The sequence below is a fragment of the Ipomoea nil genome, unplaced genomic scaffold (genome assembly GCF_001879475.1).
Source record: "Ipomoea nil cultivar Tokyo-kokei standard unplaced genomic scaffold, Asagao_1.1 scaffold2845, whole genome shotgun sequence".
Lineage (NCBI taxonomy): Eukaryota > Viridiplantae > Streptophyta > Magnoliopsida > Solanales > Convolvulaceae > Ipomoea > Ipomoea nil.
The window spans coordinates 4,497,554-4,522,834 of record NW_017619273.1 but is presented as its reverse complement, the minus strand read 5'-3'; the positions used below and the strand labels follow the sequence as shown (position 1 = coordinate 4,522,834).

The 25,281-nt window shown below is 33.7% G+C and overlaps 2 protein-coding genes and 1 long non-coding RNA gene across 5 annotated transcripts; 2 read left to right on the top strand and 1 right to left on the bottom strand.

Moving 5' to 3' along the window:
• Nucleotides 1-914: 914 nt before the first annotated feature.
• On the top strand, nt 915-17,341 carry LOC109160154. Its single transcript, XR_002050694.1, has 3 exons — nt 915-925; nt 8,662-8,665; nt 17,197-17,341. It is a non-coding gene; the product is annotated as an uncharacterized LOC109160154 (long non-coding RNA).
• On the top strand, nt 1,221-13,936 carry LOC109160152 (tubulin alpha-3 chain). 2 transcript variants are annotated; one of them, XM_019308351.1, is made up of 6 exons: nt 1,221-1,228; nt 10,482-10,611; nt 11,194-11,408; nt 11,512-11,711; nt 12,179-12,687; nt 13,370-13,900. In XM_019308351.1, the coding sequence occupies exons 2-6, from the start codon at nt 10,499-10,501 to the stop codon at nt 13,680-13,682; spliced, it is 1,350 nt and encodes a 449-aa protein (XP_019163896.1). In that variant the 5' UTR covers nt 1,221-1,228; nt 10,482-10,498; the 3' UTR covers nt 13,683-13,900. The 2 variants fall into 2 exon arrangements, with proteins under 2 accessions (XP_019163896.1, XP_019163895.1); XM_019308350.1 differs by lacking the exon at nt 1,221-1,228 and having other exon boundaries at nt 10,372-10,611; nt 13,370-13,936.
• Nucleotides 16,432-23,359, bottom strand: LOC109160153. 2 transcript variants are annotated; one of them, XM_019308353.1, is made up of 8 exons: nt 23,080-23,359; nt 21,874-22,046; nt 19,743-19,848; nt 18,748-18,930; nt 17,882-18,349; nt 17,527-17,595; nt 17,372-17,447; nt 16,432-16,817 (listed from the first exon to the last, which is right to left on the bottom strand). In XM_019308353.1, the coding sequence occupies exons 2-7, from the start codon at nt 21,919-21,921 to the stop codon at nt 17,383-17,385; spliced, it is 939 nt and encodes a 312-aa protein (XP_019163898.1). In that variant the 5' UTR covers nt 21,922-22,046; nt 23,080-23,359; the 3' UTR covers nt 16,432-16,817; nt 17,372-17,382. The 2 variants fall into 2 exon arrangements, with proteins under 2 accessions (XP_019163898.1, XP_019163899.1); XM_019308354.1 differs by having other exon boundaries at nt 23,277-23,324.
• Between the last annotated feature and the right edge of the window lie 1,922 nt (nt 23,360-25,281).

Below are 25,281 nucleotides of genomic sequence, written 5' to 3'. Positions count from 1 at the left end.
ATAAATATAAACTCCAAACTCGAACTCCAAATATAAATATAAACTCCAAACTAAAAATAAGAAGAAGACAAAAGAGAGCCACAAGCTCCACTTTGTAAATAATGTTGGATCTTTTTTATCCCACATTGAAAATGTTTGGACCGCATCCGTACATCTATCTAGACATTAGCTATTAATTTGAGCAATTATTTGCACGAATTCAAGCAATGATAACATCAAAATATATAAACGATTCAAATAATATCTTTAAGTCCACTATATAATATTTGATGTTCTAATATAAATAATTATATATCGATTCAAATATTCTTAATATATTACAACAAATTCATTCCGTGCATCGCACGGGTGCAAATACTAGTTATAATAAATATAAACTCCAAACTTGAGCTGACTAAATCACACTATAATAAGATTATGATATGAAATCCTATCAAAATACTAGTTATAATAAATATAAACTCCAAACTTGAGCTGACTAAATCACACTATAATAAGATTATGATATGAAATCCTATCAAAATATCCATTCGTACTTTGTAGCGCACTACATAGGACAATTTAATTTCCTCCACGCATTACTCATCATGAGCCAATCTTCCCGGGCCACTTAATTGATCCATTTCCTTTCACTAAGCTCAAAGTTCACTAAAGCCTCAGCTCCTTGGATTAGGTTCACAGTCAGCCTAGCTAGTAGCTAATACCTTACTCACTCATCTTTTATCCTTATAGCAATCCTATGAGAGGTTTTTTGCAAAGTTTTTATCAAATTTTTACAATATATAGAGAAAGTAGGAGAGAGGAGAGAATGGTTCTTGCAAAAAAGAGATTTTTTTTAGACCGCTCACAATATTAAAAAAAAAAATCAGAAATAAATCAACAGCGATCTCATTTTTTCCCTTCGCCCTCCTTCATCTCTTTCCTTGTTGGATATGAAAAAACCTAAGCAAAAACTTAAGCTATTGAACTTGCTTAGAAGTTAGTACTCCGTATATATTAAGGCAACCCATTAGTAGAGTTTTCTTAAAAGATTTTTCTTTTTTTGGATCCTTTGCCAAGTTGGAAAGCATACACCTCCCGCTAGGTGCTGTGCGTGCCTCGAATGCATATATATATATATATATATATATATATATATATATTTTGAATACTACTGATTCTATTATAATGTAGTATATGTTCATACATATTTTCTCAATCTGTGATTTTCCATTTGAGAGAGATAGAGGTATCATTGATGAGCTACAAGTTACTTGGCGCCTCAAATGCATCTTTAGTTCAATTTTTTGGGGGTGTGTATTTTGCATTATAGGGTGACCATAATTATTAATTTTAAGATTATTGTTGTTAGTTAGCTAGCATGGGTGATTTTGGGTAGTATCATTTCATATATTTAAAGATTTTCACCCGCTTTCTTGGTTTATTTAATTGTTTATTTGATAATTTGACTACTTTGTGGTGCTAAACTACTAATAGATTTATTGATAACTTTTTTGTGATGAGTTATGTCTTATTTGCATTTTGTGTAATTAGTATGATAATAGTATGTGTATATATATATATATATATATATATATATATATATATATATATATAGACGAGGGTTCCTATAAGAACACCTATTTAGATGAGATTGTCAGACTAAATCTTGTGCATCAATCTAATAAATTTTAATGGTCTAGATCAATCGCGTTCGCACACACTTAATCACGTTCGCACACATTTAATCTCATTCGCACACACTTAATCTAGATCAATCTAGACCATTAAATTTATTAAATTGACGCACAAGATTTGATCTCACAATCTCACCTAGATCAATCGCATTTGCACACACTTAATTGCGTTCGCACACACTTAATCTAGACCATTAAAATTAATTAGATTGATGCACAAAGTTTGATATCACAATCTTACCTAAACAAGTGTTCTAGTATGATCCTCTCTCTCTCTCTATATATATATATATATATATATATATATATATATATATATATATATATATATATATATATATATATATATATATATATATATATATAGATAAAGTAGGGTTCCAATGAGAACACTTGCTTAATTAGATGAGAACATGAGAACAAATCGTGTGCATTCATCTAATATTTTTTAATGGTCTAGATTAGATTAAGTGTGTGCGAACGCGAATTAAATGCGTGCAGACACACTTAATTGCGTTTGCACATATTTAATTCGCGTTCGCACACACTTAATCTAATCTAGACCATTAAAAAATATTAGATGGATACACACGATTTGTTCTCACGCATATGTGTGTGTGTGTGTGTGAGGTTGTTCAGGTGAGAACGGGTTGCCCAAGAAAGAACTAAGAACCACTCACAGACGTCTACGTGTCCAGATCTAACGGATTAGAAATACTGATTTTTTTTTAAAAAAAATACAGTGACATTTTTGTAAATAATTGGACATTGAAGTGTAAGTAAATTGTGTTAAAAGTGCAAGTAACAGTTTCATATAGTGCACATAAATGCAAGTACAATGTATTAAAAGTGCAACAAATAATGTACACTGGGCATCAATATTAAGTGCACCTAACGTTATCATTAGTTGCACCAAACGTTATCATTAAGTGCACCAATGTGAAAGACATTATCATTAGGTGCACTAATGTTAACAAGGTAAATTACTTGCACTATTTAGTGAAGATGGTTGTATTTGTAAGTGATTTTACTTGCAAACTTGCATCAGTTACTTGCACTTTTAACACATTTTACTTGCACCAAAGTTTGAGTTATTTACGAAAATGCCACCGAATCGTTTTTTTAAATTACATCTGATTTGTTAAATCTGGACACATGGACGGCTACAATTGATTTTTAACTCTTTCCTGGACAGCCGTTCTCACTTGAGCGTGCCTCTATATATATAGAAACATGACCTCATATGATCCTTTGTCTCTCTATATATAATTGCATTCAAATTAATTTAGAAGAACTTACCTTGAAAATATTTAATTAAATAAAAAAGCATCTGTGAATAACATGTAGCAACAGAGGCTCGACCTCATGACCTCCTACATGGCCGGGAGAGGTCACTGCTACATGCCATCTGAGCAAAAAGTGTTTAACTAGCAACAGTGATATTGTGTGACAATATATACAATCAAGTCATTGTCGAACTCAAAATTATATTTACTCGCTCCGAAAGTGGTAGTCGAGTGAATAGAGTATGATTCCCACACCTTAAAAGATCACGAGTCCCTCTTAATTGAGCTAGCTAGTAACATAAAGTCTTTCTAATGTGATTTTTTTTATTTTTAATTTACCAACTATCATACTTGATTGAGCGAATAACATATTCTTAGTTGTCAATAACATAATCACTCGAGTTATTTAATTGATAGAATCCTTCACTGCTGCAGAGTATATATGTTAATAGTCAACATCAAAACAAACTCCAAATGACATGCAAATTAATGAGTTCAACTAGAAGCCGTTGGTGAAGTATATGTGTGTGTGTGTACACATACATCCATGTGATGGATGCATGCAATAATGCATTAACAAATTTAATTTAATGGAACATATTATTGCCTAACATATAGTAGAGCAATTAATTTGATGCCAACTATAAAGGTATATGTACACGTGAAATTGAAGTCTAGAGGACCCACTTTGCGTTGCGCTGTGTAACCAGACATCTCATTATATTTTAATGAAAATTATTAGTTATACATACATTATAGTTGTTCTCAGATTATATACAACAACTTTAGATGTCAAGTAGCTTGTAACTCAAAAACACCTTTATGACTCTCCTAAATGATAAGTCATAGGTTCAAATTTCAGTGAAAATATTGAATCTTTGTGCTTCAATAAGTCTCAATACGTAGTATGTATTTAAAAAAAAAAAAAAAAAAGAGAAGAACAACTCTAGATTATTATATAATTTATTTAATCCTTATATTAAACTTTTGCCAATTTCACCCATGAATCTTAAAAATCAATCCGTGTGTGTTCAAATGCGAACATAGGGTGAGATGAGAGCCATTGATCTTGCCAAGATCAACATCGAGGATTAATAAGGATTTAAAAAAGTGCGGTGACAATTTAGATTAGCTTTTTGCATCTATTTAGGTCAAATTTAAGGTGCGTGATTTTTGGACTGTGTGCTTAAGGTGCGTCAATTGTTGAAACTTAAGTGCGTCGGTCTAAAGCTTTAGGTGCGAGATTTTTCTTTTTAAGGTGCGTGATTTTCCTTCTTAAGGTGCGTCAGTTGTTGAAACTTAAGGTACGTCGGTCCAAAGTTTTAGGTACGTAATTTTTCTCTTTAAGGTGCGCCATTTTTTACAATTTGTTTCTTTAATTGAGGGCGCATTTTTTTTTTGCAGTCCCAAAACACAACCACTATCATTTTTCAATCATGTTCTCATATAATTTATCATATATATATATATATATATATATATATATATATATATATATATAAACTTTGGTTAACTGTTCAATTAATCGACAATTTTGAACTGAATTAACTGATAACTGAAATTATGTAAAATCCATAACAATTAACCGAACCGAATTATATGGGTTAAAAAATGGTTAACTGAAGTTTTTACGTTTCTATCGGTTAATCGATCTTCTATCAAAATTTGCTCACCCTACACATTTGGTTGAAAGGAATCAAAATTCACTTGACTTAAAAGTATTGTATTTTTTTCACTTTATTACTAGACTTTTCTTAACTTCCCTTAATCATTTTGAAAACATTTAGCTTTAGATTTTTTTTTTTGTTTGTTAAGGAGTACTTAAATGAATTTACAGAGAAAACAAAGTTACTGCATGATAGCTTTGACTTAAAATTAATTTTTTTTTTTTACTTATTTGGTGCATGCTTTGGGAGGAACCTGATGAATTCACATATTTACTCTTTCATTATCGTTAATCTGAACAACTATTTAAGCTGGGAGACTAAAATAATCTCCAAATAAACAATTTAGAGACTAAATATGATTATATATATATATGTGTGTGTGTGTGTGTGTGTGTGTGTGTGTGTGTGTGTGTGTGTGTGTGCGTGTGTGTGTGCGTAGAATTAAGTTCCAGTGCATTTAAGTGTTTCCCGTGCAGTTGTGCGGTTTTAACGTGCGTCAGTTTTGTACTTCAAGTGCGTGCGTTTGTGCTTAATGTAAGTTGTTAAAAACTTAAGTGAGTGAGTTTTGTGTTTAAGTGCGTGAGTTTTGTGCTTAACATGCGTGAGTTTTGAGCTTAATGTGTGTGAGTTTGTGCTTAATGTGAGTAATTGTTGAAACTTAAAAGGTGCATGAGTTCTGTGTTTAAGGTGCGTGCGGCTTGTGCTTAACATGCGTGGTTTTGTGCTTAATGTGCGTGAGTTAGTGTTCTGAAGGTGTTTTGTTTGTGTGTTTAATGTGCATGTGTTGTGTACTTAAAGTGCGTCAGTTAATGTTTAATGTGTGTGTGTGTGTGTAAAATTAAGGGACTGAATTAGCTATTTTAGTATAAATAATGGATTAAAATTTCTCCCTATTAAAAAAAGTTGAGATATCAATAATCATACTCACACTCACATGACAAACTAGATTGAGTTGAAATTAACTAGTTTGGAAAAAATGGCAGCTGGGTAATGACATCTCAATGATCCACAAAGCATGTCGTGTAACAAAGAGTTGACAAAAAGAAATAATACCATGCCTATACTTTTATTCTTTTAGAAAGTATTTGATTTTGGCAAGTCTAGTTACACACGAATTAAACTTTGTTTTTTCTTTTCACTTAACATCAATAAATAGTAAATTAAAATATGATTACTAAATTACTAAAATGAGATAAAGAGGGTATAAAAGAAACCGCAAATAAATGTAGTTTTTACTTTTTAAAAGGGTTAATTCCACCAAAGGTTCCTTGTCTTTGGTGGCAATTTCAAATTTAGTCACAGACTATCGTTTTTGCCATTTAAGATCCCAGACTATTACTTTTTGGACACTTTTAGTCCTTCTCATGATTTTTTCTATTTTTAGTAAGGGCATTTTAGTCTCTTCATACTTTTCTTTTGTTATTTTTTCGGTTTCAACCGGTTTAATTGGTTTAGAACTTTAGGTAATCTCTGATTTTTAGTAATCATATTTTTAACCGGTTTTTAGTAAAGTCCTAAACCAATTAAACCGGTTGAAATCGAAAAAATAACAAAAGAAAAATATGAAGAGACTAAAATGCCCTTACTAAAAATAGAAAAAATCATAAGGACTAAAAGTGTCCAAAAAGTAATAGTTGGGATGTTAAATGGCAAAAACGATAGTCTGAGACTAAATTTAAAATTGCCACTAAAGACAATGGACCTCTAGTGGAATTAACTCTTTTGAAAATATTTATAAGGAAAAATTATAATTTTACTCAAACAACTATTGTGACTGACATATTATTTATTTATTTATTTATTTATTTTTTGGTAATGGTGAAACTTGTAGCCACTATTCAATAGTGTGCACAGAATAAACCACATTTATATTTAATAGTTCGAAACTACAAAAAAAAAAAATTGTACTAAGAAGACTGGGTGTGACATGCTCAACCGATAAAATGTTGGTAATAATCAAAATCGTGATCTTTTAATACAATAATAATGTCCCCACTTAGGCACCCATTTCAGTGCCAGTGACACATTTATTTTTGACTTTTAATTTGACCATGTTTAGTTCAACAACTTCATTAACATTATCACATTTGATAATTTATTACAATTTTTATTAAATTAATTCTCATTTTAAAGAAAATTCAATAATTTTATAATATTAGTTTTAGTTCTTATTGAAAAATGTTTATAAATGATATACTAAATAGTAATTTAATAGACATTTTTATGAAAACTAGTAATTTACCTGCGCGATGCACGGGAAAAAATTATGTCATTATAAATATAAATAAAAAATAGAAAAAATAAAAATATTTCAAATTGTTTAATATAATAATATTTTTGAGCTTCCATTGGTCAAGTATTTATTATTTTTATAGAATATAAAATTATAGTTAAAATTTTGTATGGTTAATATAATCTCTATTCTCTAATTATGTACATATTCAAATAAACTTATAGAGAGAATTTACATAATATAATTACATTGATTTATTCTTAATTGTATTTCATCTATATTATAATTTTCACAATACGAATAATAACTAAGATAATTACATTTAGAAAGCAAATTTCAAATTTTGTATGAGTAAATTTAAACTCTAATTGAACACATTTTTTTTATATGGTTATATGATATATTCTTTATGCACATGGCATTCCATAAACTCAAATGTAATTTTATAAGTCCAATACCACTTTTTGTGGAGATAATTCAAATATTTTTTTTTCTTTTAAAAGTACTAAGTTTAGACATCCTGAAAAACATTAAAGACCCCTACGATATATACATTTATATATATTTAAATTTTTATTTATGGCTTAAATGATTTTTTTTATTCTGAAGTCCAATAATTGACCCACGGTCCGCAACATTTGCTTTCTCCATCCCTTCTCGCTTCTGCCATTTCTTTGAAGCATTTAAGATGGAGAAAAATTATATGTAGAGGCTTGCATAATTGCACTGTTTCAGATATCGAATAGGCTTTCATCAAAAATTTAATTAATATTGTAATCTCAAGAACCGCCATAAATAACAAAAGCATATCAAATAGACTTTCATTGTAAAGTCAGAGATTTAATTAATATTGCATCGTTTCATATTTTCTATTAATCGGGAATCGAAATCCTAAATCCTAATATCATAAGGCTATCCTTATACCAAAAATTTCTCTCACTTTCTAAAATGGGTCCCACTTCTACATTATCAATTTTGTATATAATAAAATAATATTAAAAGAAATAATAAAAATAAAAAAGACATAAAAAGTTATGCAGTTGTCCTTTTGCAGCTTTTTCTTTCATTAGCAAATTCTCTCTCCTATTTCTATTTTAGCAATTCTCTCTCCAATTTCAATACACATCAGCATCAAAAAAGAATAAAAAATGTATTCTCTCTCTTCCATGTCATTTAGAAAGGGGTAAAATTTCTGGGATGGGGTTAGCCTAACATTTAATAACTCCATTAATTCAATAAATGTAATCCTTTGTTATGGGCGAGAAAAAAAATAGCTATTTTATTTTTCAAATGTTGTGTTTTTTTTTTTTTTAATAGTAAAAGATGTTGTGGCTAATTTAATTTATAGCTAGTAATAATAATAATGTTGGTAATTAATTGTAAAATTAATTACTTCCCAACCATATAGCTTTATTATATGTAAGATTAGTTTTTTTTTTAAAATGATATATCATTTATTAGAGCATCTCCAACAAATAAGTTTTTGAAGTGATTTTTGCCCCACCACATAAGAGGGAGAGGGGGAGAAAAAAGTGGGAAAAAAAAAAGGGAAAAGGACTCTCATAAAAAAATATTATTAATGCACACCTAGGCTCGCTTGGTGTGACGCACACGCACCAGACGAGATTAATCTTCATTTTTTTTAAAAAATTGTGGACCCCACAAAAAATCAACGTGTTATTGAGCATCGACATCTGTGGATTATTCATGGTTTTTAACAAGGAGAGTTCCAACATGGAGGAGAGAGAGGTAAGAGAGAGAAGCTTGGATATCATTATGCAAGGTTGTGGTTTTTTCAGAGATGTGGGACCCACAGCAAAACTACTCCAACGGTGACAGTCACGTGTAGCTGTCACACATGCACCCACTGGACGCGTTACATGCGCTGACACTTACCTTTAAAAAAAATCAGCTTTGTTTTATTTATTTATTTTCTCTTTCTTTTTTCTTCCCTTTCATATTCTCTTTCCTACCACCCAAAAAAAAAAAACTACACTATTATGAATGCTCTTACAATTCTTTTTCTCTTTTATCTCTTATACCCCTTCAAATCATCTTCTCTCTCCTCCAATTGTGAAAAAAAAAATAATAATAAAAAACTTTGGTGAGGATGCTCTTAGGTCATTTAGACAATAAAAGAACATTAAAATTTTGAAATTGCCATATTGTCTAAAACATTCAAGTCAATTTGATAAAAATTCTAACATAGAATCAGATATGGCAAATTAAGCAAAATTGTAGAACTACATGTGACAATACCATGATAGTTGTATGAACTAAAAGTGAAATTTATGTTTTTGCCAACACTATCTTGGTCAAATCTATTATATAGGTATTTTCTAGTATGGTTTATCGCTTTTGTGTGGTTAGCGGGCCATTATACGAAAACAAAATTTATCCAGTATATTGTATACGCTCTTAAACAGTGGTCGAAAGTTTCTCTTACCACTCAAAAAAATGAAATTTGTTCTATTTAAAAATTACTCCCTCTATTCTATTTATCTTATTTGATTAAAGAGACTTGACTAAAGTTATTTACAATTTAATTTTTCATAATACTAAATTTCAAATTAATATATAAAATTTATATATCTAGAAACTACAATAAAAGTAATATTAAATACAAAAATAAAAATAAAATTTAAAACCCATAAGAAAATAATAATGAAATTAAGCAATAAAGAAATAGTTTGTTTGATCAATAAATAGCAAACATGATAGGCAAAATGTAATAGAGAGAGTCCATAAAAAGCAATGTTGATAAAATTCTAATAAGAATAACAAAAATTGTTAACGTAATAAATTGCATTGGTACTTCTTAGTGTGTTTTACCTCTTTTGTATGATTTGTGAACTATTATACAGGAACATGATTTATCTAGGGTGCGCTCTCGAGTAATAATTACGAGTCTCCCTTATCACTCATAAAAATTGAGATTTATTCTATCCAAAAATTACCGAGTATATAAAAAGCAATGTTAGTAATAAGATCCTAATAAGAAATAAAAATAATGTTAACGTAATCAATTACAAAATGTATTTATTTTTACACTTCTCTTTCCAATTCTACCTTTATTCTTCTTTTTTCTCCTATTTAAATTATTAACACCATTAACTTATATACTACACTTCTTGCTTTCTTATATATTTAAAAATTATTTTAAATTTATATTTTTTATTCATGTAATAATAATAATTTCTTTTATTCTTATATCCATTTTATAATTTTACTACTCCGTAATTTATTTATTTATTTTTTGGATTCACTAAACATCTTTTAATGGGGTAAAGTCAAAAGTGTGATATTTTTTTTTGAAATTACAAAAGTGTGATATTTAAGTAATTTATTTAAAAGAAAAAAAGGGAAAACAAAGGGCAAAAAGGTCCCATCGACATCGAGTAGGGCGAAACGACAAGGGAAAGGGGCCCAGCGAAAGGCTGGCGCCAAATGGCGGGCCTGTTTTCGGACTCCACACAATTATCAACTCCATTTTTTAACTTCCTCATTCCTCATCAAATTATAAGCACGCCAATCTGATTTTCCTAAAAATACATTCAACAAATTCCTCAATTTCTTCTATTCTCAGAGAGGAAAACCAATAAAGATTCAACCTTGAAAGAGAGAGAGAGAGAGAGGATGAGGGAGGTTATCAGCATACACATAGGGCAAGCTGGGATTCAGGTGGGCAATTCCTGTTGGGAGCTTTATTGCCTTGAGCATGGCATCCAGCCCGATGGCATGATGCCCAGGTATCAATCTTTATCAAGAATATATGGATATATATGATCTTTTCAAATTTCAATTATTTGTTTTTGGGATGTGGGTCGTTTCGGTGTAGATTCACCTTTTGTGTGATTTTATTTGCGGGTTTCTCGTTTTGTTGGATTCTTGGTATGTCGGATTCACGCGATCCATTCTGTATGTTCACATTTTTGCTTTTGAGATTTGAGATTTGTTTAGATTTCCTTTTTCCTGCCTTGTGGAATTTTTGGATTTTTTTTTCTTGTTAATGTTGGAGATGGGAATGTTTTGGCTAATAATAGAGTCTTAATGAATTCCAATTTTCTTTCGAAAATTTCTATTTTCTGTAAATTGGCACTTGGGAATGACGAAAACTAAAAAGGAAAAAAATGTGTCGGTTAATGGTTCTCTTGTTGCTCTATGTTATTAGCATTTAGGTCAATTATGATAATAAGGGATCGGTGGGGGTGTTGGAAGAATTGGTTAACAATGTTATGCCTTTAGCTTTGAGTTTGATGAATGGAAAGAAATTGTTATATTGGAGAGAGATTTGATGGGATTCTAATTTAGTATTTTGTGATGTATTGCAGTGATTCCTCTGTTGGTGTTGCACATGATGCTTTCAACACCTTCTTTAGCGAGACCGGTGCTGGGAAACATGTCCCAAGGGCTGTATTTGTTGATCTTGAGCCTACTGTCATTGATGAAGTCAGAACAGGGACATATCGCCAGCTTTTCCACCCGGAGCAGCTTATCTCGGGGAAAGAAGATGCTGCCAATAATTTTGCCAGAGGGCATTATACAGGTCGGAATTAAATTGTCCAAATTTACAGAGTTAAAGCTACGGATCTCGTTTAGTTTCTGTTGCTATTCTGTTTATTTAAAGTGACACTGGTTTCTGCTTGCAGTGGGGAAAGAAATTGTTGATCTATGTCTTGATCGTGTCCGGAAGTTGGCTGATAACTGCACGGGTTTGCAGGGGTTCTTGGTCTTCAGTGCCGTTGGTGGTGGTACTGGTTCTGGGTTGGGATCCCTGCTATTAGAGCGCCTGTCTGTAGAATATGGAAAAAAGTCAAAGCTTGGATTCACCATCTATCCTTCTCCCCAGGTGAGTAGCATGATCTTGTGTATTGAGATTGTCTGCAGTGTGTCATAATTTACTTTTTATAACTATGTAAATGGAGAATTCTTAAAAAAAAAAACTACAGTGCTTTCATTTTAACTTGTTCATTGTTAATAAGGTTCTAAGAAACCAACTAGGTTGGCGTGTGTGGCCATGCACTCTTGTCCCTTAGGAGAGGCCAGGAGTTCAAATCCCCTCTCGTATGGAAAAACCAATATGGCCAGCACTTTGCCCTTAATTGGGTCGGCCCGGTGCGAACGGGGATAAGTTTGAGTATGGTACGGGCTTAAAGGTGCCTCCTACAGTTAGGGTCTGCTCAGGACACCTCGTGGTCTGACCCAAAAAAATAAGGTTCTAAGTTGCTCAATGAGCAGGTAAATAACACTATGAAACATGCCCAGTGATTATTGCTTTATTATTAACTTACCTTTGTTGTTTTATGTTAATTGTAGGTATCAACTGCTGTTGTGGAGCCTTATAATAGTGTTCTTTCAACGCATTCCCTTCTTGAGCACACTGATGTTGCTGTGTTATTGGATAATGAAGCCATCTATGACATCTGTAGGAGGTCCCTAGATGTTGAGAGGCCAACCTATACTAATTTGAACAGGCTAATTTCTCAAATCATATCATCCCTGACCACCTCATTAAGGTTTGATGGAGCCATAAATGTGGACATGACAGAGTTCCAAACCAACCTTGTACCCTATCCCCGTATACATTTCATGCTTTCTTCATATGCTCCTGTGATCTCAGCTGCCAAGGCATACCATGAGCAGCTTTCTGTCCCGGAGATTACAAGTGCTGTCTTTGAGCCCTCAAGCATGATGGCAAAATGTGACCCCAGGCACGGGAAATACATGGCTTGCTGCTTGATGTACCGAGGGGATGTTGTTCCTAAGGATGTCAATGCTGCTGTTGCCACTATCAAAACGAAACGCACAGTTCAGTTTGTTGACTGGTAAGGGCACTGTACTGACTAACAAGCTTTAAATAATTGCTAGAGAATGCTTCAAAATATGTTAAATGCAGAGGCATACTATTCTAAAAGATGACCATTATATGATTTTGCATCTTATACACTTCAAAACATGCTTGCCAGAACTCTCTTGTGAATACTTTTCATTATTTCTGTTGATGAACATTATAATTCTGCTTTGGATTATATCATACTCTATTTTTCAGATGGACTTGATATATTATCCTGTTCGTTCTGTGCACTGAATTATTTGGAACACTAATTAGTTCAGACATGATGGCTTGATGAATGATTATATTGTAGAAGGTTTGATACCTCAATTATTTGGTTTGAGTCTGCCTCATTTTGTTTTCTTTATATAGCTCCCACCTGTAACTGGGCCCCACTCATGCATGTGGAGCTGTTGTGAACATGCTTTGATATGGTTTTGGTTGAGCTGGAGGCATATCTTTTTGTTTCACTTGCCCTTTAAGTATAAAGGATATTTCCATTCCCCTTTTTGATTTATTCTGTGAATTGCGTTTTTGACCTGCCCTTTTGTACCTGCAGTGGACAGGTGCTTTTATTCTATTATCTGCATTTTTGGGGTTTTATATTCAGTCTTGTGTTCTCTCTTGAATACAATTCTATTTAATCTAAAAGTGTTCATTTTGGGCATAAACAGGTGCCCAACCGGCTTCAAATGTGGGATTAACTACCAACCCCCAACAGTTGTGCCCGGGGGTGATCTTGCCAAGGTGCAGAGAGCTGTTTGTATGATCAGCAACAACACTGCTGTGGCCGAGGTGTTCTCACGCATCGACCACAAGTTTGATCTCATGTATTCCAAGAGGGCGTTCGTTCACTGGTATGTAGGTGAAGGCATGGAAGAAGGAGAATTTTCTGAAGCCCGTGAGGATCTAGCTGCCCTCGAGAAAGATTACGAAGAAGTTGGTGCTGAAGGTGTCGAAGAAGATGATGAAGGAGAAGACTATTGAAGTGTGGCATCTCGTCTAGGCAGGCTGCTGCCCTGAGCTTCAGCCATTAGCCTGCTGCTATATATTCCGTATCTATTTCTTTCTTGGTATATTGTTAAAGTGTTGTTGTGTGTAAAGCTTTTGGTTGATGTTGAAATCTGTTGTTTTATCAGTGTTGCTTCTAATTCAAGTCTTTAAGAAGTGCCTGCATACAGTGGTTACCAATTTTCATGTAAACTCATTTGATTAAGCATATTTTAGTTTAATTGGTTTAATTTCCCCCAGAGCATATATATGTTAGATAATCATGTTTGACAAATGATACATTATATATGCATGATGAAGATGACCCAAAAGCAGGTGAAATCTGTATATATTGTTTAATTTATGAGTGGTTATTGTAAAACCTGTTTGAGTGAAACTTGAATTGTCATATATGGAAGTAGTTGAAATATCTTCTAATGATCACTCTGTATGATGTGTACAAGTGGTTGTTGCATGTAGGGTTGCTGTCTTAATCTTTGTTTAATGCTGAAGGGCATCTAACATCTTGGATAATATGACATTAGTGGTGGCTAATGTTTTTGAGACATCTCATTAAAAGTGGTTGAGACTGGCTTGGGGTGGGTGGGTGGGCTACAATTATTTTCTTTTAACATATTTCATACTACAACACAATTATTATTATACTCCGTAATTATTATTATTTGAAATGTGTCAAGTTTGTAACAATTGTGTCACTTAATAGGGTAAAAATGGAATTGACCAATGGCCAACTGGCTCTTAGATGACAAATTATATTGTGGACCGTGGTCCACATTGCAATGTGAACCATATTTTTAATATACTGAAGTAACATTACTTGTGTATTAAATGTACCTTCAAGCTTTAGTAGGAATTCTAGACAGTTATACCATATTCTACACGATTGCTTCAAACCATCCTTTGTAGTTTCATGCTATATACATGTTCCGATCATTCCTCAACCTCATCTTGGGGTTTTGAATACATTCGGATATTTTCATGTATATAACAGTGTCTAGTGACCCATATAAATAGACGATCACGACATCCATCAATTACATATCCAAATTTAATTTGACTGTCAATGATATCAAATAACAGAACTAAGTACCATCAATAATAGGAGAATATGTTTGCTCAAAATCAACTCTAGGTCTCTGCGTAAACCCTTGAGCTACTAATCTCCCTTTATATCTAACCACCTCATTATTTTCGTTCCTCTTCCGTAGGAACACCCACTTGGATCCGACTAGGATCACACCTCTCACCCTCTCGGGGTAAGCATGGTGGGACCAAACACTTTCCTTTTATTAAGCGAGTTAAGCTTTGCCTCAATTGCCTCTTTCCATTTTATCCAGTCAGAGCGCTTCTGATACTCTGGTATTGATTTTGGTTATGGATCTAGATTATCACATGATACTTTAGAGGCAATCACGCAGGCAAATGTGTCGTCGTCGTCGACTGTTAAATCTCTGTTATAAGTTTCTCTTGCATCAACAAAGTTTATGATAGTTTCTATATTTACATCAACCAGATCATTGTCATTTCTCACAATATTTCCGCATTCCTAGTGTTAATATAATATAGAGCACGTGCAAGTTCACTGCGTTCTCCGTCTTCAAGACGATTGAAAACTTTCTGGAGTGACTGAGAACTTTTATTAATCCTAGTACTTTTCCACGGATTTATATCTTTTGCACCTACTGGTCTCCCACGCTTCTGGTGATGGGGGATGGGGGTGTCAGTATGTATACTCGGTTCCTTGGGGATTTCTACTCTTGCTGGAGTATTCTCAGCAGGAGTATGAAACGTAGTCACTCTTCTTAAATCAGTAAAATCATCTGACGATTATTTGTGAACCCGCCCCGTCATATGACAAGCTTTGACGGGCCCGCCCTACCGGCCCGTTTCCGACAGCTCTAGGAGAGTAGGTTTACCAAACCACTAGAAATACCATTATACTTATTTATTGTCTTTACATTCATGGCAAATTTTATTATCAAATGCTTACACTTAGAATTAAATGAAGAAGTCATCTAGTAAAAAGAGGTTTCTAACTTCGATGTTGCCTTGTAATATTGGACATAGACGGTATATATATATATATACTACTGACTCAACTTCGATGTTGTCTTGTAATATTTATTTATTTTTAGTACTACTGACTCTATTATACATGTATATGTCTATATATACTTTCTCAACCTATTGAAGCACAAAGAGTTAATGCTCTATAGGGATTCAAACATGTGACCATGTGACCTCCCATTTAAAAAAAGCACAGGAGTTTTATTGAACTACATGGTACTTGACATTGATAGTATATATAAATAGGTGTTCACCTGGTACATTCTTCATTCATAAATACATTTCAACATTCTATAAATCCTATTAAACCATGCTCAAATGAGTAAGTCACAAAATTTTTATTGCCTAATTCACCCACACCCACCCCTTCCCCCCCTTCTCTCTTAGGCTAAAACGAGACTTTCAAAATAATATTTTGAGATATCACTTGTTAAAAGTCTCACATTCAAAACATAAGAGAACATATGAGTTTATAATTAAGGTCATGAGTTAGACTAATTAATTGATTGGATTCAGTCTTTTAATGTGATTTGACCCATATGCATTATAACCAGTTGAGTGACATTCACTCAATCTTAGATTATAAGACTAAAACCAATTACGTATAGGATAACTCATAATATCACTTCTTTACCATATCATGTAACAAATAGTGTAATTTTATTTGATTAAACATCAATCAATTCATAAACCAATGATGTGACATTTATGACAAGCCCACCACAATAATATTTTTGGGCAAGAACTCATACAAAAGATTTTTAGAGCAATAGCAGCATTTAGAAAACCACATGCAGTCATGCCCAATCTATAATTTATGGTAAAAATTTCTACAATATATACATAACAATTTAGCATTAAAAACATACAAAAAGAAAGCAACATTGCTTCTCCATCACAAATATTAAGTGCACTCTCTCATGTCAAGTTGTTCACTGTAAGAACTAACCCAAACCCGAAACCAAGTTACCTTTAATGCAAAACAGGTTATTTATCACAAGAGTTTGCCAGTGAATCTGCAGCATGGAATCAGGAGTCGACCATCTACACAAAACAAATGTATGCGAAATATTAGGAAATATTCCGTTTCACATCAACATAACCTAAAAGGTGTCGATTCTCACTTGCAGTTCGAGTGTTAATGTGAAGCTTTATCTAGTTCAATGGTGCAGTTGAATGTTCCTAAATAGTTCCAAGGCTTATTTGGCCCTTTTCCCGTCATAAATTTTTGTCACATCTAACTTAATTGGGATTAAAGCTTTAGTTATCACATTAACAAGAATGGATCCTTGGCCCCAAGGAGATAAAAACATCAAAGGGTTATGTCTGTCTATAGGTTGTGTCTGTTTATAAATAGGTGTCTGTTTATGAATAAGTGTTTAAATTTTAAATTAACAGTCTTTTAGACATTTTAAATTAACAGTCTTCATCTCTGCTTCCGCCTAACTGGCGGGTGGTTGTTATTCTCCACCCATCAGGCCTTTAAATCTTTCAAATTCAACAAAGACCTTTATAGTATATATGCTATCACAAAAGTTCTACATGGGACCGATGTTTCAAACATTACATTTACTTAAAGACAGACATAGAGAGTTTACCATATGAGAAATCAGTCACTACTAAAACCTTTATATCGCAAGCCGTCTGATGAATTAGCTAACCTCTCAATGTCCCCTGAAGCTCAATAATAAAAGAAGTTAAAAATATGAACGTAATAAATAAATAAAAAGCTAACCACGTTTCCCTCACATACCACTGGGATCAAGCAAGTTCCCTGTATCTGTAGCGAGAAAGGGAGACCTAGAGTAGCTCTCCAGGATATCTGAACATCACGTAAAGGACTGGGATTAGAACAAAATTTTGAAGCACGTAAGTTCTAACTACAGAAACATGAAATTATAAGTGAGAATTATGTGTTTCAAAAGTTTTAGAAAGAAAAAATAAATAAATGCCAAGGACCTTGTGGTCTAGTGGCTCCAAGCTACACTCTCATATGGGAGGTTGTGGGTTCGAGCCTCAGTGGAGGCGGTATAGACTCTTTGTGCTTCAGTAGGTTGAGAAAGTAGTTCTGCGTTGTAACAGAGTCAGTAGTACTCAAAAAAACATACCTGAACTGTTCGAAAAGTCAGCTGTGTAGTCTGCGAGATTGAAATTCTGAGAAATCGGCCCTAAAAATCCAAACGAAGATGTGTCGGCATCGAAGAGAGTTTCGGGGTGTGAATTGGACTCAGCACTACTAAATGATGAAACAGATGCATCACCCAATGCGGGCGGTGATTCAAAGATGTTTCCACGCATACCGAAATTAAAAGTAGGGCTGCTCTCATATACAGACTCGGGTTTGATCATCTTCCCATTCATGGTTTGTGTCATTACCACATTCGAGGCTTGACTTAACCTGCTTGCATTAACATCAACCTTTACTTTCTGAACCGGCATATTAACCGCTGTTTGTATGCGAGGATGAAACGATGAGCTGCAGTTACTATAATTGGTCGGGACAGACTTGTGCATGCCCTCGAGTTTCACAGTAGTTCCACTGTTGTCTGCAGTGTAGCGTGCTGAATTTTGAAGTACTGTCAGGAAAAAATATGAATGGAGTTAAGAGGTATTTAGCATATGCAGTCCAACTATCAGCTTAGGCTTTTAGTTGAGATTGGTTGCCACCCGACAAAAAAAGTAATCGGGCCGCACACGTGAGGGGGCGTATTGAGCATATGCAGTCAACTATCAGCTTAGGCTTTTAGTTGAGATGAAGCACATGGTTCAATTAGAGGTCTAATCTGAAATTCGAAAGGACTATGATGTAATTAGCAAATTATTGTATCTGCAACACGCCCCTCCCAACAACACACAATCTAAGAAAGCGTAAATTTACCATGACTGTTGAGCAAAAGTATGAAAAGGATCAAAGCAAATGCTAATGACATATTAAGTCGGGCAAAACTTTGTCATATAACTTCTTAGCACTTACTTGGTGAAATATGAGATCCATTAGACACGGGTAGTGAGGCAATAGCACTTGGTCCTATCTGATGCATTAGTTTTAAGTGCTCTGCTAACAACTGGTTGAATTTCAATATCTGCTCTTTCACCATCAACTTCAGGAAATATGCCTGGAAAATTTCCTGATTCTCATCTTCAAGCTTTTGCCAAACTGGAAGTGCAGCAGATAGTTAAACTCTAACACAGTATGAGAACAGATTAATATAAGACAGCTTTAAGAAGATACGCCTGGAAAGTTTCCTGATTCTCATCCATTTCATTTGCACTCTTAAAACTTACCAGATATAGGCCCTGTTTGGTAAAATAGTTAGCCTATATGCCGACCACTATTAGTTGTTTGATTTGGTTTAAAAATCAATATAAGTGTTTGGTTAATTAGCTTTTTGTACTTCAAAATGCTAAAATTCAAAAAGCTACTCAAAGCAACTTTTTCAATTAGCTTTTTTTAGAAAAGAAATTATACCAAACAGCTATCAGCTAACAGCTAATTTACCAAACACCTTTCTACAATCAACTAATGTTATCAACTAGTTATACCCTTCAATTAACCCAATCAGCTACCAGCTAACAACTATCAGATAACAGCCATTTACCAAACAGGGCCATAATTGGTAGCTATTTTAACACGGAACACTCTTAATCTATGTTTCGAAGTGAGGAACTAGTGAATTGAAAATGTTAAAAGTATTTCTGGGAACTTCCTTACAGGGTAGAATTAATCACATATCTCTAAAAAGCAATCAAAAGTGTGTTCTAAACAAGCCAAGCCCAAAGTACCATGTATGTAGGGTTTTCCCTAATATAAAAATGTAATGTTTCAAGATAAAGTAAATTAAGGAAACATATGAAATTATAACGAATAAGGATATCTGAAGCCTGCAAGTATAAGACATATTTTTCCTATGTGGCGTTATTGCAAAATATCTGAATAAATGAAGTTGGGGTGAGAAGTATATAACATACCAAGTTCAGTAATGCTAGGCTCTATATTGTCATGCACGAAGAGATTGTTAACAACTTCTTCACGACTCATGTAGAGCTGGAGACACTGCCATATGCGATTTTGCACCTGGAATCAGTGATTCAGTGGTAAATAATCATGATCCTTGAGAATGAACACCGAAAATAACTAAAAAAAGAAACATGACAGACAACCAACCACATGTTATAAACTGACTTCACTTCAAATTTTGCTAGAGATTTTAAGTAGCTACAATTCAATGCAGGGATAGACAATAGTCTTTTATGCTGACACCTTTTTGAAATAGGTATTCAAATTGTTGTGCTTGGGTAGAGCACCGGGGTGAACACAAAGTGGACCGAACAGACTCTGATACCATGTTGGTCAAACCACACTAAAAAACTGAATCCAATTAATTAGTTAGTCTAACCCATGGCCTTATAAACCCATATATTCTCTCTTATATTTTCAATGTTAGACTCTTAACAAGCTAAAAAGCTCTAGTTTCTTATTTTGTTACTTAATGTGACTTCCCACACCATGCCTTAGCAAACCACAGCTAGGTAAGGCCTTGGGAAACCTAAACGGCTAAACCAAGGTTAAATGACCTTCCTCCTTGGTTTCTAAAGGTTCTAGAAGCCAAGGAAGGCCATCATATGAAAATTGTAAGAGATGTCTCATTTCAATAAGAATGTTCACTTTCTTGCATTTCCTGAAGAGATACATCCATTAGTTGAACTAGGAGGCTCATGAGAACTCATTTCTAGAGTTCCTCATCCATCCCTTCACCCAATTTCCCATATTGTATAGAGTTCCTTTGGCAGTTCCTCATTAAAGATTAACGGTTTCCGTTTAACTGCCTTTGCATTTCCTCATTAACCCTCTTACAAAGAGGGTTATTCACAGATAAGCAAAGAGGGTTAATAAACCATGACTTTATCAATGCCAACTAGCAAGATTGGGCCAAGATGATAAATGCTCCTTGATTCTCATACAAGTTGCAGAAAAGCAAATCCACTTTACCATACTCCATTTGAGTTGACCATAAGATGCTAGCCTCTCACACCAGTAACTTTGACAACAAGCTATGGTGAAACAGTACTTGGGAGCAGTCAACATCAAAGATGTCACTAATATTAGGTGAAGGTGAGTGTGAAACCCCACACCACAGAAAAACAAATGGCCCAAGGCCATATGGCCTAGGGGAGCCTAAATCAAGGTTAAAATGGCCTCCCCCCTTGTTTTTAAGGTTCTAAAAGCCAAAGAAAGCCAATATGTGGAGACTAGAAGAGAGACCTCATTTCAAGAAGTGCATTTCATGAAAAAGTCACACCCATTAGTTGAACTATGACACTCTACTCTGAATAAAGGACTCATTTGTAGAATTCTTCATCCATCCTTTCACGTTTCACCCAATTCTCCATACTGCATAGAGTTTCTTCCTACTTGTAATATTTTGATAGTTCCTCAATAAAGTTTCATACTTCCCTTTTAATTGCTTTTGTCTTTCCTTGTTCTCCTTTTACAAAGTATTTTGTTGCATTAAGGTTACTTGAGCCTAGTCTAGTAGATCTTAATTGAGACAATTATTAGTCGCTAAATGGCTCTTTTGAGCCAAAAGTATGAGTACCTGACACTAGGCTATGTTCACCACATCACAAAGCAATATAATAGGTTATGTCCTTAACTTATGACCTGCAAAACAAATTCAGTTCCGTATTTTTTTATTCCTCTTTCTTCCCATGCAACATCTAATTTTATATCACTGGCAGATGAATTATTTTCTCAGCCAAGGCCCCAAATATATTTGGAGGATAGTTTCCTAATTCTAAACAATTTGTGATTCCTTTCGAGCTATTCTGACAAAATTTCCCTGAAGTTAAGATCATTTTTTGTATCTCAATTATGTGATTTGATCAGTCTCATACGTTTTTCGTTTAGTATTGCTCCAAGCTTCTTCAAAAGTTAGTATAACAGAAAGACTTTTCAAGAAAAAAAAAAAAAAAAAAAAATATATATATATATATATATATATATATATATATATATATATATATATATATTATACTAGCATGTTTGAACAGATCTTGACTAAAGTCAAGTTATATATAAAAATAAAAAATAAAACCTTACCATTTGTAGATCTTCACATGAAACTTTTCTCACATCACTACCAGACATTTCTGCGTCCAAACTTATGAAAGATTGCCACTAAGATTCCAGGGAATATGTTAACCAAATCTTTACCAAATGCTAAATTGAACTGTCAGGCTGTAAGCTACTAGAGTTTCAAAAGCACAAGCCACCTGATGCCATTTTTTTAAGAGAAACAACAATGCAACAGTAAGTATGCAGCAGTCAATGATTGAAAAAGAAAAACGAAACAAAAACACACACACCCCAACCAACCAATGCTGTATTCCATCCAAAATAAGAAAAAAAATCAAAGTGCTCGCCTATATATATGCTCATCAAATGCAGGTGGATGAGTCTCCAACTATATTATTGCTATTCCCATCATATTTGAATCCCATACTTACATTTTTTCCTCCATTTCTTCCATTATTTTCAGTTGAAGTCATATGCTAACAGAATAGGATGCATATAATAAAGAAAATGTTTCCCAAAACTTTAAAGAGAGAAGATGAAAACTAAATGATTGCACTTCAATACTTAAAACTACTTACACTGTAGCTCTCCTTTTTAAAGATTATAATTGAAAAGATGGAGAAACGTTCTAGGAAAGAAGACAAACATGCCCTCAATTTGGCAAAAATGATTTCTTTGATAGAGCATAATGGTGTTGCAGCAATCATTTAGGAGACCCCACTTAGTAGGAAAAGTAAAGGCTCAGGTTTGGGTTCTGTAACAAAAATGAAAAGGGAAAACCAATAGAAAACAAAACCACAATAGCACATAATTCTGACATATATTTTCTTTATTCCCACTGTATAATATCAAACAAAGTTCTCATTACAATAATATAGCATCACCCCCCCCCCCCCCCCCCCCCCCCCAAAAGAAAAAAAAAAAAACAAAATCGACTGTTTAGCTTTAGCTTGTAAAGATTTCCCGATAGAAAGTAAAGTAGTGCTTAAGCAATAAAAACCTGCACAATTTATAGAAGACAATTAACAAGGACAGAAAAGTACTAACAAGATCATAGACAAAAAGGGTGCATCAATGATTGGCAGCCAAAATTCCAAGAAAGCAAAAACCCACATTACTTCTGGCATATAACTCAAAAAATTAACAAAATTTTGCATAATTAGTTAGTCCCAGTAACCAAATTCAATTTTACAAATAGAAAATGGAAGTAAGAAGGAAAATCATACCCACCTATTGACAAAAGAGCAGTAAATACTTGAGGTGGGAAGAGTTTGGGGTTGAGAGTGTTGAGAGCGAGTTTGAGTTGAAAGTTGAAAGAGAGAATTGCAGTGTCGAGAAGAAGGTTTGAGAAGAAGGGTGGTATGGGATTCAAATTCTGCTTCATTTTATTTAAGAAAAGGAAAGGGAAAGGTAACAGCTGACGCAACCTTTATGTGTACTGTGTGGTTTCCTCCTTGGAATTCTGCTTTCCACTTCTTCTCAACATTCACTTCTCACTCGATCCCATAAATATTTATATTTGATTTTGAGCATTTCAATGTTGTAATTTTGAGGAGTTTTTACATGTATAATTAAAAAAGAATTAATACCCAAAATAGTTCATTGACTATATCGTAATTACCAATTTGGTTCTCGACTATCATTCTTACCCAATTAAGTCCTCAACTATACAATTTTTATCCAATTTAGTCCTTTGTCAATTTGACTGTTTGTTGACTGTCAAAAGTGGAAATAAAGTTGTAATTTTACAAGTTTTCTCCTTCCTCCTCATTTAGCAGCGCCAAACCATGTAGCAATAAGCTCCGGTTGGGTTCTAAACCTGTCAGTATCGAAGTAGTGGTTATGCATCGGATAGCCCATGAATTTGATTTCCAACGATTTTTTGACGATCGAAATCTGATCGGAGTGTATTGCTGCATGGTTTGGCGCTGCTAAATGGAGAGGAAGGAGAAATCTTGTAAAATTATAATTTTATCCCGACTTTTGACAGTCAACAAACAGTCAAATTAATACAGAGGACTAAATTGGGTAAGAATTGTATAATTGAGGACTAAATTGGGTAAGAATTGTATAGTTGAGGACTTAATTGAGTAAAAGTTACATAGTTGAGGACTTAATTGGGTAAGAATGGTAGTTGAGGACCAAATTGGTAATTATGGCATAGTCGAGGGACCATTTTGGGTATTAACTCATTAAAAAGACAAGATGAGAGGAAAGAGAAAAAGGAGAAAAAAAAAGTTGAAAATAAATTAAAAAATAAAAATAAAAACTAAAAAGCGTCATTAACACGTCGGGCTGAACGTTAGGTTGCACTTCACACAAGCAGGGCACGAAAATGCATAAACCAACTCTGTAAAAAATCAAGTGCTTGCCGAAAAGTTTTTTTTCTCTCTCTTCACCCTCTCTCCTCCATATAAGTTTGCTGACGCGGTGTATTTTCAACGGTGGATGGAAAAGTGTAAACGAGGATGGAATCTCCGAGTGTCGATCTGATATGAACCTAGTCCAAGGTTCAAATAAGTTGGAATATTGTCCCAAGAATGCTCTCAAAACTAAAGATAGAGATGGATCAAAATACCTTAAACCTCACGAGAAAACCCTTTGTCTCGAATCCTCAAAGACTTGGAAGAATCCCATGTAGCTTCAAGTACCTCGATGTTGCAATCTTCAATCAACTAGAGTCGGATCTAGTTTCCTTCGATTCAAGAACGAGTCCACGAACCTAAATCTAAGGTTGAAGAAAGTAAGATTGATTCGAGTCCACGAATCAATTTGCTAGTCGAGTCCACGACTAGCCACTAATTGAGTCCACAATTAGCCATAAGGTTTCTTACACAAGTGTAAAGAAAGACTTGAGAATTTTATTGAATTAAAGCCTGTCTAAAACTGATATGGATGTGCCCTATTTATAGGTATAGGGCAGCATTGTAATCTAAATACAATGGGAAAAAGAGTCCTAAACCTAATCTAGAAAACAAGTAAATAGAGTTTTATTTAGAATAGGATTTAAGGAATCCTTTCTAAATACAACTAGTGTTTTCTCTTTTATGCCAAACAATTTAAATTAATGATGACAAAAAATAATAGGGCTGATTTGGGCCTAATTTAATCACCAAAATCAGCACTTAAACAATTATAAAAAAGCCTTGAGTTATTCTTCATATTTTGCAAATGGGCTTGACTTGGATTTCCACCATCTTTGAACATCACCAATGAAGAGTTGCCTTAATTGTTTGGACTTGGGCCTTGTGATTGGCCCAATTAGTATTCTTAATGGATCTTCATATGTTGGGCCGCATCATCCTCCCCTTCTTGAAAATGATTCGACCTTGAATCTTGTAAGCATTGTCTTCGATCCATGATATCACTTGAAATTGGCCACTATAATATTTTCCTCTATCGAATGGACTTATTATTGGTCTTTGTTGTTTC